This window comes from Callospermophilus lateralis, chromosome 4, assembly GCF_048772815.1.
Source record: "Callospermophilus lateralis isolate mCalLat2 chromosome 4, mCalLat2.hap1, whole genome shotgun sequence".
NCBI classification, from domain to species: domain Eukaryota; kingdom Metazoa; phylum Chordata; class Mammalia; order Rodentia; family Sciuridae; genus Callospermophilus; species Callospermophilus lateralis.
This window is the reverse complement of record NC_135308.1, coordinates 34,547,256-34,563,910: the sequence shown is the minus strand read 5'-3', so window position 1 is coordinate 34,563,910 and position 16,655 is coordinate 34,547,256. Positions and strand designations below refer to the sequence as shown.

Below are 16,655 nucleotides of genomic sequence, written 5' to 3'. Positions count from 1 at the left end.
TGTGAGCTTTTTCTTTCTACTTAATCTTGCATCTTCCATTTGAAACAACTTCTTCCACACACCAAAATCCACATTTGAACAAGTTAAGAAAATAAAAAAAGAAATATAAGAAAATAAAATGTATTTCCCAACAGAGTTCATCTGCAAAGCAGACTTCAATTTGTAAGTTAAATACGTTGAGCAATGTTTTACTAATTCTTTCACATCTCTTGAGTAGAAAGTAATTGTTTGGAAGTTCACTTATCAAAACAGGGGTTAAACTAATCCTCAGATGTTTCAAACGCTCAAGGGAAAGTACTAAGAGGAGTCTGGTAGTGTCGAAGTCTGACTTGTTTAACATTCTCAGGCTGCCTGACTCCGATTTGGGTGTACCAAGATATTTCTTAGAGCCATGTCAGTTTGAGTTGATGTACATATGTTCGGTCTGAGATCCCAGATTTCAGAACTCTTAGAGCCTCTCTTTACACAGCTGGACTCTTTCTAGAAAAAAGGAGAGGTAGCTACATGTTACCTTTGTCTGACTGCCATCTCTCCTGCAGAGATATCTGTGGTCATATCATGCATGATCACTGTTAGCAAGAGCTATGAGTATGGCTGGCATTCTGGAGATCTGTGCACTTCCATGGGATGACTTTGCTGAGAGTCTCAGAATTAGGCCTGATTTATGATATGATTGCTACTAAAATGACCAAGGCCTGGCGAGACCCTGTGATGGGAGAAGGTGCAAGTGATGCCTAGGGTATGGAGGCTGAGTCAAGAGAGACCCAGCTCAGCTTGGCGGCTCTGCTCTCTACTAGCTCCATGGTCCTGGCCTCATCACTTAGCCACTTAGACCCTTTCTTCTTCTGTCTGCAAAGAGGACAAATCCCAGTGTTATGTTGAAGACTACAGTGCAAACCTGAAGTACCTAGCTCAGGTGGCTGAGGACAGATGGCTATTCTTTCACCCTTCTGGGGTCTAATTCAGCCTCTGATCCATGCATGGATTACCCAAAGTGCTTTCCAAGTAGGCTCCTCCCTTGGGATATTACCACCTTGTCCCCTGATTCATTCTGTCCTTGGGAGTGTCTACTCTGCAGACTGCATTAGTATACATAACAACTATGACGGTTCCCTTTTTCCGTGAGCTTCTTAAATGCTGAGAATTATCCTTGGAGGACATGTTTCAAGACCCCCAGTGGATGCCCATAATCATTAACAATGATTGAAAAATACATGATATGATTTTTCCTGAACATATACTTATGACGAAGATTGATTTATAATTTAGGTGCAATGAGAGATTAACAATAATAATTAATAAGAACAATTATGACAAAAAGGACAACTATAATAAAAGTTATGGGAATGGGTTCCTCAAAATACCTTATTGCACTGTTGTGACCTTTCTTCTTCTTCTTGTGATGATGTGAGGTGATACACCGCTTATGTGATGAGATCAAGTGAAGTGATTGGCTTAAGAATTGTGATGTAGAATTAGGCCACTATAGATCAAGCTTCTAGCCCAGGGACCTTAGGAGGACAAACCAAATTCAAACCACAGAAATGAGGAAAGGAGGTGTGACATGAAGGATGAACATGTCCCTGAGGAGGTGACACCAGCAAAAGCTTCACATTAAGGAACTCTTGAGGGTATTTCATGACATGGAGAACACAGAGGATAAAAAGTGTTTAGATAAGGGTAGAACAATTCACCAAGGTGTAGGGAAAAAGTCCACTCCTGTTAACCATCTCGGAGGACAAGCAAGTGCTGTTCAAATCATCTTTTCTAAGTTTTTTTTTTCTAACCCTAACCCTAACCCTAACTCATTAATTCTCAATGTTTCTAATATTTTAAATTACAATATACTAGTAAATGATCATATTATTGTTTTCTTCATCTCCCTATACAGTTGTAGCTGACAGAGAACTTTAGATAGTTTTTAAAAAAAATTTTAATGGTCATGGAACAATTGTAATTTCCCCCACTGATTATTAAGATAACTTTGCATGGTTTGCAGGGTCATTTTTACGGTTCCATAGTACCATGCAAGGGAGGGCTGCTTATCTGTATGTTTCACAATAACTGTTATCATGACCATTACTCAGATAAGGAAATTGAAGTTTTAGAGGGTCCAAGCTACTTGACCAAGATCAGGCAGATAGTAAATAGAAGGGCTTATAATGGAACCTGTGCAGTCTGACTCCAAAGTCTGTTTCCCAAACCACTATGCCATATCGTTGTCCATACCAGGCTGCAAGCTAGTCAAACACAAAGACCAGATCTTTTGATCTTTACTGCCTAGCATGTGAATGACTTGATAACTTCACTGTATTCATTCATTTTTGGTCACAGTAACAAAATACCCAAGGCTGCAGAACTTATAAAGAGGTGTATTTGGCTCAGGATTCTGGTGACACAAGGTCTAACTTGGCACCAGCATCCTGATAAGAGACTCCTGATGGCATCACAACATGGTGGAGAAGCAGAAAGTGAAAGAGCCCTTATGCAGAAGGGGCCAATCATGTGGGGTGATCTCTCTTTATAAAAATCTGTCCCCTCAAGAACTAACTGGTCCTGGGAGAACCACGTGATCCCCTTCCAAGGGTGGTGCCCTATGGCCTAATGACCTCCCACTTGACCCCACTTTTTAAAGGTTCCACTACCTCCCAACACCTCCACACTGGGGACCCAGATTCCAGTATATCAGCATTCGGAGGACGCACCCTACCCAAGCCATAGGATGCATGTTGAATGAAATTTAAAAATAAAAAAAATAAATGAAGAAATCAACTACAAAAGGAATTAACACATTAAATAAAAATAATGAGAAAAGCTGAAAGACATGAAAAGGAAATAAATAAAGGAAAATTATTTATGATTCTTGTTAAAGATGGTAAGCCAGACTCTACTCAAGGGGAAATCATCGTGATAGTTCTAGGAACCCACTGCAAAATGGGATCTTGTAGTGGGAAGAGAAATTGGACTAGATTCCAAAAAAACAAATAAGGAAGAGTGGGGATGTATAGCCAAGGAGCATGTCGGGGGTGAGGGACTTCTTGCTGGAAGCAGGTGGGCAGTAAGATTGAGGGTGGTCAGAACCTGATGGTGGAGGATTTTCCCTAAGCTGCCTTATCGGGATTCTTGCTCAAACTGAACTCCACAAGGTCAGAGAGGGAAGCCCAAGGTCAGGTCTAGTCAAGGAGGGGGTTCAAAGGAGTCTGATTCATCTTAGGGAAGTCTTTATGACCATCAGTTATAGATAAAATGATCCTCTGCTTTCTCATGGGATGGAAAGACAGACATTTACGGTGCTTTGGAATATAACATGGTGCAGAGGATTATGAACACTTGCTAAAAACTTCTGGTGAGGGGCATTACATCAGAACACACTCGAATAAGACTTTAGGGAGTAAAAAATGAAAGCATCATTTCCTGTTTTTTTTCATACACCTGTTCTAGGTGTGGGAGTTATTCTGTGAACCCCTTAGTGGAAGGCAAGCACAGATGTTAAAGGCCTACAGAGTTGTCCTGGAGGAGAAACAGAAATAGACGTTCCTTACATCATACCTGAAAACTCACCTGAAATTTGTGCTTTGTGAGGAAGTCAGGAAAAGTGTCTACTAAAGCCTTGAGCCGAGGGTCCAAATAAACAAACTATTGCAAAGCTCTGTTTGGAAAGCAAAAACCACTGAAAAATCAAGAGTTGCAGTTGTACAAAAATAGATATGGGTCAGGCAGGAATATGGAGATGAGCGCTTGTGGGCTGCAGAAGCGAGTACATTGTGTTTTGTTTTGTTCTGTTCTGTTCTTTCAGTCATCACTTCTACCCAGGGTGTGTGTGTGTGTGTGTGTGTGTAAACCAGTCTGCATAAGAGCAGGCTTAGACTGTTACAGACACAAACTGCCAACCTCACTATATTCATGGAAGGAAGGTCAGTTCAGTTGGAAGAGACAGCGGGGGCAGATGGGATGAGAGGCATGAAGCTTCCTACTGGCTGCCAAAACAAAGGGATCCCCGTGGGACAGGGACCGCATCTGTGATTCAGCCTTTGAAGAATGCACCCTCCTGTTTCAACTCAAGGCCAATCCACAAGAAGAAACCAACTCTCTCAGAGGAGTCTGAGGTGACTTTCTTATTGAAAGAAAGACTCCACCCTACAAAAATTCTCTAGGAGAATGTTCTCTCCCTTTCTCCCCCAATCCACATGCAAATGCAATCTATTCATAAACAGTTCTATGATTCACAGGAGGCTCCTCATTTTTACCTAAAGAGCAGAGAGAATTCGGATACTTTGGGGTTCAGAATGCTGAGTAGAAGATTGAAAAGAAGAGGAACATTTTTCCAAATGATATCGTGTGGGGTTTTGGAGATCTATAAGTACTTTAGCAATTATTTTTGGTTGGTTTCTCCTTCTTTGAATGTAGCACTTTGTGAAAAACTATATCACACAAGGCCCCCACTTTTATTTGGGTTTCATCTATGTCACCTGAAATGGTCCAAACAGTTCAAACTTGAAAGCAGAGACGGCTCTACCCCTCCCCATTGTTCCCATGTCTGATGTACCTTGCCCTTCAAGTCTTCTGCTGCTGGTTTATTTAGGACTCTTCTTTGGTCACTGACCTCTGTAATGCTTTTCTCACCACTTCCAACTTTGCACCCTTTAAGTTTCTGTGCACAGCAGCTCCCGGTGAGATATACCCTCCCTGCACTTGGGAGGACGATAGAGAGTACCTACAGGGAAAGACGGAAGGAGACATTTTCCAATGAATATCATCATGATTACCTTGCCCTGTGAGAGGTGAGGAGGCATCATTAGGATGATAAAAGTTTTTGATATGGAGAGTATTATGGTGAATAAAAGACATCAATAAGGACCCTTACCCGTGAGAGGGGCTTCCTTAACATTATTAGACTTTCAAATACTAAAAGTGATAACAGAGCTGAACCAGTAAGAAATATGTCTGCACTTAAAGAGTTAGTTAATAAAAATAAAATAAAATGAAATTTAAAAGAGTTATCCTCAGCAACATGGGTGAGGATGACCCTGATTCTCAGGTTAAGGATTCAACTTGGTCTGCTTCCTAGGTCTCAGGAGGCCTATCTCTTATGCAGAAGACTGTCTCTTGAGCGTTAAATCACAAGCCACTTGAAAATAGGGACCATTTATTCAGATTTGAATCTCTTTACCTACCACAGCTACAGTTTATGGGTAAAAACCATTTTGTTTGGATCTTTGGGCTTTGCATTCAAAGCATGGTTTGTGGAGTAACTTGCTTTCTGTGATGAAATAAAATGTTTTTCCTTTATGTTATTTTTGGTGTGCAGATTTTCAAAATTGTAGTTTTGTGGTTATTATTTTTGTTTAAAAATATGGGGGGGGCAAGAAGAAACAACAACAGCAAACAAATAAAAAAAGCCACTTTGATTAAGCATAGTTAGGGAGCTTGGGGAGAGTGTTTCATCCTGGTGCCAAATGACGCTCACTAAAATTGCAGCAATTTTTGATGCACTTGCCAATGTTTGTGTTATTTTTACTTTAAAGATGCAACAGATTGCTCCAAAATAAATAATTTAAGCCTAATGTTTCAAAAGAGTCCAAGTGCTTGCGTCTTTCACTTCTGGCTTCTCTTCTGGGACCGAGGGTGCCCAGCAGGACCAACCCTCGTTTCTATAGAACACTCCATTTGGAGGGCTGTTTTCTTGCTTTGTTTTCCAAAGTTGAACCTATTTTTTTACTCTTCTGTTCCAAATGTCATAGGTTGTGTGATTGTTCAGCACTGAAGAAATAACTCCTCTTATCCAAGAAAGGAGAAAGATCGCTGATCTTGTGGGAGGGGTGTGGAAGGGAGACAGGAAAGGCTCTGGAATGAGAACCTAACCCAAGTCTCACAGGAATCTGTTTCTATACTGATTCAGATTTAGATGTCTAGTCACGAACAGAAGGCCAAGCTCAACACACGCCGTCCTCGGTGTGACTTCAAACAGCTCAGACTTGACAGGTTAGCTTCACTCACAGTGGCCCTACCCTCAGTCGACTAGTGGGAATGTCACAGGATTATTTGCCTTTATGGCATAGTCTAAGAAGAAGTATCTATAATTTAAAAAAAAAATCAAAGCCAATTATTATGCTCCTCTCTATTTTCTCAATGAGCAGGGGTAGCTTTTATAACAAGAAACAACGATGAAAATGAAAAGACCCAGAATGATAAACTGACAGCGTTGCCTTCTCATTAATGTAGGGCGCCATTGTGAGGTCCATCAGATGACGGGGAATTACATGTGGGATCCCAAAACCAACAAGTCATTTGACATCGGTGTCAACAGAGACAGCCTGATGCCTCTTTGGTGGAATGGATCAGAACCTCTGTGGGTCACTCTGATTAAGGCCAAAAGGAAGGTTTACATGTACTACTGGCCAGGTGAGTGTTGATCTTCAGGTCTTACCTATCTTCCAAATCAAAACATCACTGAGTCTCTGAGAGAAAGCATTACAGTCTTTTTGTTGGAGAACAAAGCCACGGTTTGAAAAATGAGATGTTTACTTATTAAATATATCTTATAAGCACATTTCGTTAAATTTTGGTTTTGTGCTTTGAAACATTAGACCAGACACAAGGTCATTGTCTTCCCAGTGGTGGGATTCACTCTTTTGGTTGGCGATTGATTCCTTTGGCTCAGTAGTACTGCTTCAATATATTATAGCTATTTTTCACTTGCAAAATTTTGGATATATAGGAGAGATTGATTATTGTCTCATTGACCTTAACAAAATAACTTGGTGTGTACCATTTCTAAAGATGTTTGAAGCCCCCTACAACACAGAAAAGAGAATTCAAACCACTCACAACTTTTTGTTAGTGCATTAGATGAAGTCCCTTTGTGTTAAGACTCTTCCTGCACATCTTAAGTCATTAAGAGACTAAGTTATCCTAAATTATTTTACTGCAATGAGGTAAGTGGTCATGAAAACTACCTTGGCTACAGTGAGAAGTCCTTGGGAGTCTCTCATCCTTCACCTTTTATTAAGGATGAGAGGATTTAGAGCTAACAAAATAATCAACTCACGGTCGTCTTCCCAGTGCTGGGATTCACTCTTTTGGTAGGCAATTGGTCATTAGAAAATTTTCCATGCAAATGGCTGTGGACACTTTTACCTAATTCTTAATGCTGTAATACTTCCATTATGGGCAAAGTTATCAAGGGAGGCCTAGAAGAAATTAAGGGATAAATAAAAAGCAGCCTGATGAGGCTGCTTTTTATTTATCCCTTAAATAAAAAAGTAACTGAGGGCAGCATCAGCTGAAAGAATTGTAGGAGTGCGGTGGTTTATGGGAGAGGGTGGAGTGTGACTGATTATGGGAAAGGCTAGCTGGCAGGGATAGGAGAGAGTGGTACAAAGAATGAGTAAGCACAGGCTGAATCACAGATGGCCCACACTAAGGGTGTGGGCCCTCAGCAGGTGTTTGGAGGATGCTGTCTGGAGGTGGACGCCGGAGAACTGCTCAGGACACTCAAGGGTGTGCCAGCTCCGGGAGGAGCACAGAACATAGACAGATGGAGCCCACAGAAAGCAGCCCCACAACCAGGGTGTGGTAGGAATCTTGAAGCTGCCACAGAGCAGTGACAGGCATCCATAGGTGGGCTCATGAAGCTGGAACCGGCTGTGGAAAGCTAAAACTGGGCAGAAGAACAAACCCAGGCTTGCTTTGCCAGTGAAGACAGTTTCTGGGGGACACCTGGGATTCTACCCATAGCAGTCACCTGGGCAGACATGAGAAGCTTTTGAGAAAGGGAAAGATTTAGGAGGACTCTCTTATCTCAAATGGAGACTCAGTTTCTCAAGGAATTGGATATTAGATGAAGGAAGCCAATAAATGCATGGGCCATTCTTATATGACTCTTAACCAGAGGTTAAGTTCATGGTAAGCCCATTGTGATGAGGTCTAAAACCAAAAGATTTTGCTGCACCTGTGAGATCATTCTCAGAAGAGTGATTATTCACAAATACAAGAGGCCACCTGCATAGGCATAGGAGAGAGAATAGGTTGGACATATGGCCTTAGGGACCACCTTAAAACCAATCTAAGAACATCAAGATGAATATCTCTACAAAACCATAAGGACCACCTTCCATATCTGGTTAGTTTCACTTTACCTTGAAACTTAAGTTCTTCTTGTTCTAAAGATCCCCTTTCCAATAACCCCCCTCCACCAATACCCCACATGCGTCGTGCACACATGATCTGCTGTTGGTATACTTTTGCATAGCTACAGGTGACAATACTATGGCAAGACGATGGGAAATCCTGAAGAGGGGCAGTTGCCATAGCTCAGACTTCTCTCTGCTGTCTTTCAGAGCATTATGCTTTCTATCATTTTGGAGAATCTGAATGTATATATCAACGAGTATCTAATAAATCTCAAAGCTAATTTGCATGTAAAAAATCTCATTGCTTCTCCAAAATGGCTCCTTAAGGGCAAGGAGCCAACCACTTCTTCTGATTCACAGTTCAACAGCTAATGGGATATGACAAAAAATGCCTTCAGATCAGTTATAGTGTTAAGTAATCAAGAGGAAAGAAGCTAAAAAGATAGCTTCCCAGAATTTCCTCCGTGACTTAAATGAAGATAAGCTAAAGATCTAGCCATGAGTTGAAGTCTCGATAAAAATGAAGTCTCCATAAAGAGCCTTTTGTTCCTTGGATATGGTCTAGGCCTTCAAACTGGTTACCAAAGCAGAGGCTCTCTGAGAGTGTTGTACAGTCCAGCCAGCATTGCCCTGGAATCTTCCATACTTATTGGCTATTGGCTGAGGGATCCATGGTCACTGCTGTCCTTTCTCTCTCAGCCCTGGTCCCCTCCAGCCTCATCCAATAGCCTGCCTGGGAGTGTGCCCATTTGTCTCTGTAAGATTAAGTCAAGAGCAATGGTATCTTTTCTCAAAGGAACTTGGTTTTATTTTTTTTCTTCAATCCTCCTCTTCCTTCTCTATTCCCCACAGGACATTGTACAGACCTCTAGATGAGGCCTGGGAAATCTTCGCTGCTCCAGCGAGCTGTGTTATGACACCGAGTCTCGCCATTAAGTCAATATTTAGAAGTGCAATTTAGAAATGGCAGTAGTTCAAGTCATCCTGTCAGGTAGATGAAGCAGCAGACTGAAAAATTAATCAGTTGTGAAGAGTTCAGCCTGCCCCACCTCAAATCTTGAGACATTTAATATTGTCCACAGACCCTTCGGAGCCCCACCCAATGGTACCATTGAGCTACACAGGGAAAAATGTACCTCGGGAAATGATCCCAGGCCTTAAACTGCATAACTTGGACCCAAAGGATAAGACCTAAGTATGTGTTGTTCACTAACTTTATTCTTCAGTACACCGCTTCCAGTTTGATGTGGAAGGAAATTTTTTTTTTTTGTTTTTGAGAGACAAAAGAAGAGCTTCAAATATCCAGTTCTTAACTGAAGGGCAACTTAAAGCAAGAGAAGATGCCCTTGAGGAAGGAGGAGATATCAGGGAATTGGTGAATTAATTAATTGCTGTGGAAAGAATTTGAGCACCTTGGACCATCAGTGCTGGCAGTTCTAAAGTTTATTGTCTCACCTCTCACAAAGCACAAAAAGAGGGTGGGGATTAAAAACAGCCACCTTTTAAGAGTCTGTGGTTAAATTCTTTGATCTTCCAATTTTATATCTTTCATCATGCATTTTGGAGTGTTAACTCCCTACAGACAAGTAGTTAGGAAGACTTGGACGCAAACACTCATATGCCCTGTGGGAAGGTGTTGGGTGTGGGTCTATGCTCTTCCATTGGCCTCTTCCTGTCTTGTGCAGGTGTTGAGACCAGTAAGACACCCTCTATGGAAAGAAACACATATTGCCATCTGTCTTCCATCCATCATTTTCTAGAGATGGGCTGGGTGGGAAGTTAATAGGTGGGTATCTAACTCATCTCCTATCAAGTTCAGGTTGTTATAATCAAGGAGACTTTACCTAGACAAAGAAGAGGCACATCTTAGCTATTGGTCAAGAATTATGGATCATCTACAGCTTTTTCCTCTTTCCAGCAATAGTGGATCCTTGCTATGCTTCTATCAGGCTGACCTTAGGTCCATATTCTCAAGCACAGGGAAACATAACCCAAAAACCATCATACAAAGCTATGAGCCAACATTATACATAAGTCTTTGCCTCTGTGCACATGACACCAAACCTTTGTGCTGGATTTTTTGTAAGGCAGATATTTGACAAAAAAGAGATCTTAATAGCCATTATATTTCTCAATAGTATCACCAGCTTGACATTAGACTTTGAGACTTATGTAAGAACTAGAAGGAAACTCACTATATATTTGGTTGGTTCCAACACTTGTGAATTAAAAACTTCTGTAGGGAATTCTCAGGGCTGGGGATGTAGCTCAATGGTAGAGCACTTGCTTAACACATGTTAGATCTCCAGCACCTCAAAAAGAAAACCTATAGTTCTCCATTCCATAAAATACTCCAGTGTATACTACATTTGATATTTTGTGCTCATGTAATGCAAGACACTATCATGATTAGGATTGACAAGTAATTTTTTACACAGTGGCACACATATACCTATGATATTTGATTAATTTTGTTTTTATATGATGTGAAATGTGTTTTTAAAAAACCCATCAAACTTTCAAACCTAAGCTGCTATAATTAATGTTGTCTGTCAAGGACAGGCTTGGGTCAAAATTCTATAAGATTCCTGGGGTTGAAATCCCACTGCATCATTTGCTTTGGTAGTAACTTTGCCAAGTTCTGCATCACTGATGCTATCTGTCTGTGTCAGCAAGAAAAAGATTATGAATTCACATTTCAAGTGTGAGATTATCTTAAAAAAAAAAAAAAGATCTTCAAAAGCCTTCTGCAGGATTTCTAGGCGTCAACTAATTCTGCTGCAGAGAAATTGAGGCGATGTTGCCTCCCTAGACTGCTGACTGCAGAAGCGATTTCTCCAACACATCCAGTCTCCTCTTGCAAAAGAGTATCTTGGTCAAAAGAGCTCATAGTCTCTCAGCAGTGTCCATTAAGTTGACTAGAAAGTATTGGAGAGAAATTCAGGGATGAATTTTCTGTTCTTCATAAATCATGACCAATCTATTCTCAAAACATCTTGGAGGAACTTTAGATTGGGCAGAGGGGAGGGAGGGGAGAGGAGGCAGTGGGTGGAGGAAAATAGTTGCATGAGATGGACATTATTACCCTATGTACGGATATGAGTGCATGAATGGTATGACTCTACATCAAGCCCAATCAGAAAAATGAAAAGTGGTGCTCCATTTGTGTAAAAAAGAAAAAAAAGATCTTTCAAGGGTGTGACTCAAAACCGTGGCGTGAGCTCTCAGAAGATAACCTGGAGCTAAACCAGATACAGGCTCCCCTCACACTGCACCCCTCCTCCTGAGAACTTACCATACAGAGATGGAGACAGATAATAATCTAACACTTACCCAAATAAATGTAAAAGTACAATTATGGAAAGGATAATAGTCAAAAGTATATTATATTATGACATCATATAATAAGGGGTCTGGTTTGATCTGCGAGATTGTTATAAGTTTCCCTGGAAAATGATGTGAGTTAACATCTGAGAGGGTGGTGAGACGGAGGTAAGGGGGGGAATGGGCCTCCGATTGCTGGTCTTCTAGGCCTGGCATGTGTTAAGGTCCTAGCAGATATGAGACTGGATTGGAGACATATTTAGGAATTAATTTGCCAGGACCTGGTGATGGATTGGTTTGGGGATTAAGGGATTGGACAGTGAAAGGTAGGACACTTGATTTCTGGTTTACAGAACTATGTGGATGATAGTTCTGTGCTAAAATTGGGAAAACTGAAAGAGGTTCAGTTTGGAAGCAAAAGAACACTGCCTCTGAGTTGATCTTGAGGTGTTGAGTCAGTGGGTCTGGGGCTCAGAGAGGAGAGGAAATGACAGAATCACACTCCATCTCAAAATGTACTCTAGCTGCTTCTCCTGAGAAGCAGGAGAGAAAAACCAGGAGAGTTTTGAAAAATATCGTGAAAGAAAGTGACGTCCGATGTCACTCCATAAGGCAGTATCACTCTCATCTGAGAGGGAGGTGAATGTCACGGCGATAGTGACACCAGGTGAAATCTGTTGACACTCATTGTTACAGAGACCAAAAGAATATGATTTCAAGAGGAGAGTGGTCATCATCAGTGTTTAACATCACTGACCATGATGAGGACTGCAAAGAGAGGATTGGATTTATCAACTGAGACGTCACTGGCAAACTCTGAACATTGTAGGTGTTAAATTTCTCCACCACTTTCCAAATTAGATGAAAGAAACACCCATAATCATAACTCCAGGATGTCCTTTAATTTCACTCTGTTGCAGTGGAGTCTTGACTTCAGTTGTGACAATGATGATTGTGTATCATCTACTACTGGTTTTGAAGAAAGCAATGTAAAAATAATAAAATGTGCCTGATTTTCTTTCTACAAAGACAATTTTCAATCAAACAGGGAAAATTGCGAAAAGTGTCTCTTTTTATTCCAATCAGTGAATCTTCTTAGGAGTTTTTAATATTCAGTTTAAAACAAGGCACATTTCCTCAGGAAGGAGAAATAGACATTTACCCCACAAGGTACATGATGTGGCTATAATAGACATTAGAATGGATCATATTAGATTCTATACATTATAGGTTATATATATATTTTTATATAATAAATAAATTTTATGTATAATAAATCTATATATTATGTATTATACTACATATATATGTATGTCTATCTATATTATCATATAACATAATTCACGTGTCATATCAATTATATTATTATAGATTTTAGTAGTGTATTGAGTGAACACATGAACATATTCCTAGGAATATTTACAGTACAAGTAAAAGTCATGTATTAAGAGTCAAAGATAAGTTCAAATTTCCAAACATTCTCAAGGTTTCCAGACATCACTAGTCAACCTCTGGGAACATGTACATTCACATTGTATTAGATATTACAAGTAATCTAAATGTAATGTAAAGTATGCAGGAGAGTGTGTATAGGTGTATGGCATGTATACTATGCCATTTTACATGAGGGACTCAAGCATGTGCCTTGGTATCCTCAGGGGGGTTCCTGGAGCCAATCTCTTGAGGATACCCAGGATTGACTGTATGGAAAGAAACTAAGCAGTTTTGATCAAATTGGTGTGTTAATCAAACTATTTTCAGCAAATTGCTTTGTTCCTAATTTATTTCAACTCAACTGCATATTACTCCATATATTCTTAGACAAATAGCTTGTTTTCTGGGGATCTACAAAGAAGAATCGTTCTCTTCACTGGAGAACTTCTACAGGGGGTTTTCAGCTTGCATTCAACTCCCCTAGCTTCTCAGTCATGCCTCAGGGGCTTTTGTGTTGCAGAGACCAGAAGGGTTTGCCAAAAGGGTTTCCTCTAAAAAAGAAATTTGGAAATCAACTGGCTATGCTTTTCATTGATTTGTTTATTCCATGACCACTTTTGGGGGGTGGCCTGTATTCCAGATACATGGGACAAAGATGCAATTTGCCATACCCCAGACAAGAGAATTCTGGGATAGGCCATGACAGCCAGTAAGGACAGGAAATGGGATTCCCAGGGAAGAGATGGACAGAGGGAGTCAGGTACCAAGTCCAAGGAGAAGGGAGGAGAACACAACCGGATGATGTCTCAGGGTTTGGGGGCAGAAACCAGTGGTCAAAGTGAACTGTGTATATGACCAATGCAGAGGTGAAAGTTCTTGTCCCCAACGGCATGACCACTGATGGCTAGTCCAGCAGAGCTGACTTCCAGGTTACTTACCCAAAGATTGCAGAGAGGTGGCACAGCACTCCCTCCCTACCCCAGGAGCCACCATTCCAGTAGTAGTCACTCATTGCTCATCTGGTCCCATGGGAGGAATACAGTCCCTGACCCTGGGCCAGACATTTTTCCTGATTTCAAATTAACTAGAAACTACCAAGATTAAAACCTACCTTTGGCCTCATTAAGCAGAGACTCAGCCTGGGGGACACATGCTTCCCCTCTCACCTTGGTTTCCTATTAGTCACTTTATGCCCAATGGGTCATGTTTGGTTGAGTTTTCAGAATCCGCTCTAATGGATGAGCTGCCTGTCATCTAATTTATCTTCTGCAGCTTGCTCTCCCCTCTGTACACAAGGCCAGTCTCCAGGGGTATCCTGTGCTCCAACTAACCCACCTCCCTCCTCCAGAAGATAGCTACTGCCATAGGTCTCCTTCCCCCCCAGGGGCCCAGGCCAACCCTGGGGAAAGGGTCTCTGAGATCAAAGGCCGTGCTTTCCCCCCAAGGCCTTGTTCCCACAAGCTCCTGCTCCTCAGATGTATTTTCCTGGAAAAGGTTACGTGTTTCTATGAGAGTTAATTGGCTTAGCTGTTTTAATAAGCTCTCTGGAGACATGTATTCGACAGTTGCACACCTGTCTCACATCACATAAAATGCAGCTCACAGGAGTTATTGTTCCAAGATGTGTCAAAGTTGGCAAGCAAGAGTTACACTTGGAAGGCGAGACCTGTGCTCGAGGAAAGTTCAGAGAAATGTGATTTTTATGGGCTCGACTTGGTGGTCCTTGGAGAGTGTCGCCAGGAAGCAAGGGACATTCAGGAAAAGAGTGTAAACCATGGGAAAGTACCAGAGCTGGAAGATCTGATGGCTAGCAGACAGGGAGACCTTGGGACATTCACTTTTCCTATCTGAGGCTTTTTTTTTTTTTTTTTTTTTAATCTCGAATGCAAAAGAATGCGGTTTGATACAGGCTGCTGGGTATGGCTGTGAAACTGTTAATTGCACAAGGATGCCACAAGTATGGGGGCATTGTGCACATCATAGACATTATAGATTTGTCTATTTGTTTTGTCAATTTTGGGATCCACGGCAATGCAGTGAAAAAATAAGTGTATTGAAAATTTTTCTGATGGATGGAAGTTAATTGTTTTGAAAAAGAAATGCCTTTAAAGTTTATTTCTTGCACAAAGGTACATGGGCATAATGGCGGCTCTTGTTGGTTGTCCTTTGATTCCCTCCAACTCTCTATTTCCTGCTCAGGATATATTTATATATAAAGAGACAGCATTAGGTAGGAATATCCAGCAGAAAAGTTTTTCTAGACAAAGACAAGAGTAGGTCCCGAGAAAGGAACCCTACTTAAGGCAATTCTCTTGGAATTTTCCTGGGAATGATGAGGAAACAAAAGGAAGTGTAGAAAGAACATGTCCTCAAAGGTATCCTGAAGCCCAAATCTGACTCCCTGGCCATTGTCTTGGCTGATCATGTCCTCACAACCCTGAGACAGAGATTCAGAAACCTGTGCCTTCCTCAGTCATGCTGGGGGGACCTGTAATGACCTCAGTGGACCAAAACCCACAGTCTGTGAAGCCACAAAAATGGCTGGGGGCAGCAGTCTAGAGGTTGAGCCGTCCTCGCTCACATTCACAGATTGAGACTGTGGTAGGTCCAGGAAAGGGGCCCACAGACTCCTAATAAAAGAGCTGCCTCATGGACCCACACAATCCTTGCCGTTGGCTGATTTCTACCAGAAAAACTAAAGAAAACAAAACAGAGCACCCACTCGGATTTATTAGGAAGAATTAACTTGGTTCTAAAACCACCAATTCAATTTGCTCTGTATCCCACTACACTGTCCCTGTCATTTCTTGCTGACTTTCCTTTACCATTTATTCATTCTGGGTTTTAATATTAGCAATAAGGTGAAATGCTTTTCCATTTGAGATCTCACCTAGGAGAGATCATTCTGGACCCACAGAGCAGACAGATGCACTTAACCCCAGTCTTTGTCTAATTAGGTTCTGATCCAGCTCCTTCCCAGGGGTGCAGGGAGATCCATAACTTCCCTCCAAATTAATGGTGTCTGCAGGATTTGCATTCAGACAATATCTGACGTGTTCGGATACGATTTCTCACCCCACTGTCTGGCACTCCAAATAGATAGTAAGCTACAGTGTCCAATTGGTTCCGCTGTGAAGGTTCTTTTTTCTCTCTGCTCTGCTTATAGAACTTGAGTTGTGAGATGACCCCAAAAAGTCAGTCATATATCATTTCTCACATCCAATTCCCAACAACACCTTGTACTCTGTTGCTTTTTGGACCTTACAGTTTCTGTAGAACAGAGATACTACTGCCTCCTGTTCCGCTTCAGAGTTCTTCAAAGTGAATTCTCAAGGATTTCTAGGAGCAAAAATAATTGAAAGGGTATAGTTTTAAGACCTTCAACTTTCATATTTATTTCATATTTATTGCTAAAATTATCCTAACTGAAAATATGTCCTTTTCCTATCTTACATAAGAAAGAATATCTTTTACCCCTCAAGAATCTCATAAAGGTACATTTCTGCCATCATTGATATAAAAGAACATAAAAGCCTCCAGCACCAAAATATTGGTGTAAATGTTTCAAAAATGAACCAATCTAGTGAAAAATATCAAAACTTCTCAAATATCAGGTACTTTCTAATGTTTGCTCTTAAGTTATTTAATAACAATTTAATTTAGTTGTCATCTGAAATATTATTTTAAAATTTATGATAGATCATTGTGTGAATTTTGGCTTTCACAGAACTGAATGACACTGGTACAAATACTTCTCTTTCCATT

General features: G+C 40.9%; 1 protein-coding gene across 1 annotated transcript in view; it reads left to right on the top strand.

The window, feature by feature from the left end:
- Nucleotides 1–16,655, top strand: part of Enpp6 (ectonucleotide pyrophosphatase/phosphodiesterase 6) — a 102,803-nt gene that overhangs the window by 36,211 nt on the left and 49,937 nt on the right. The window contains exon 2 of the mRNA XM_076855261.1: nucleotides 6,223–6,402. Within this exon, the coding sequence (XP_076711376.1) occupies nucleotides 6,223–6,402 (180 nt within the window). The remainder of the gene's footprint in view (nucleotides 1–6,222; nucleotides 6,403–16,655) is intronic.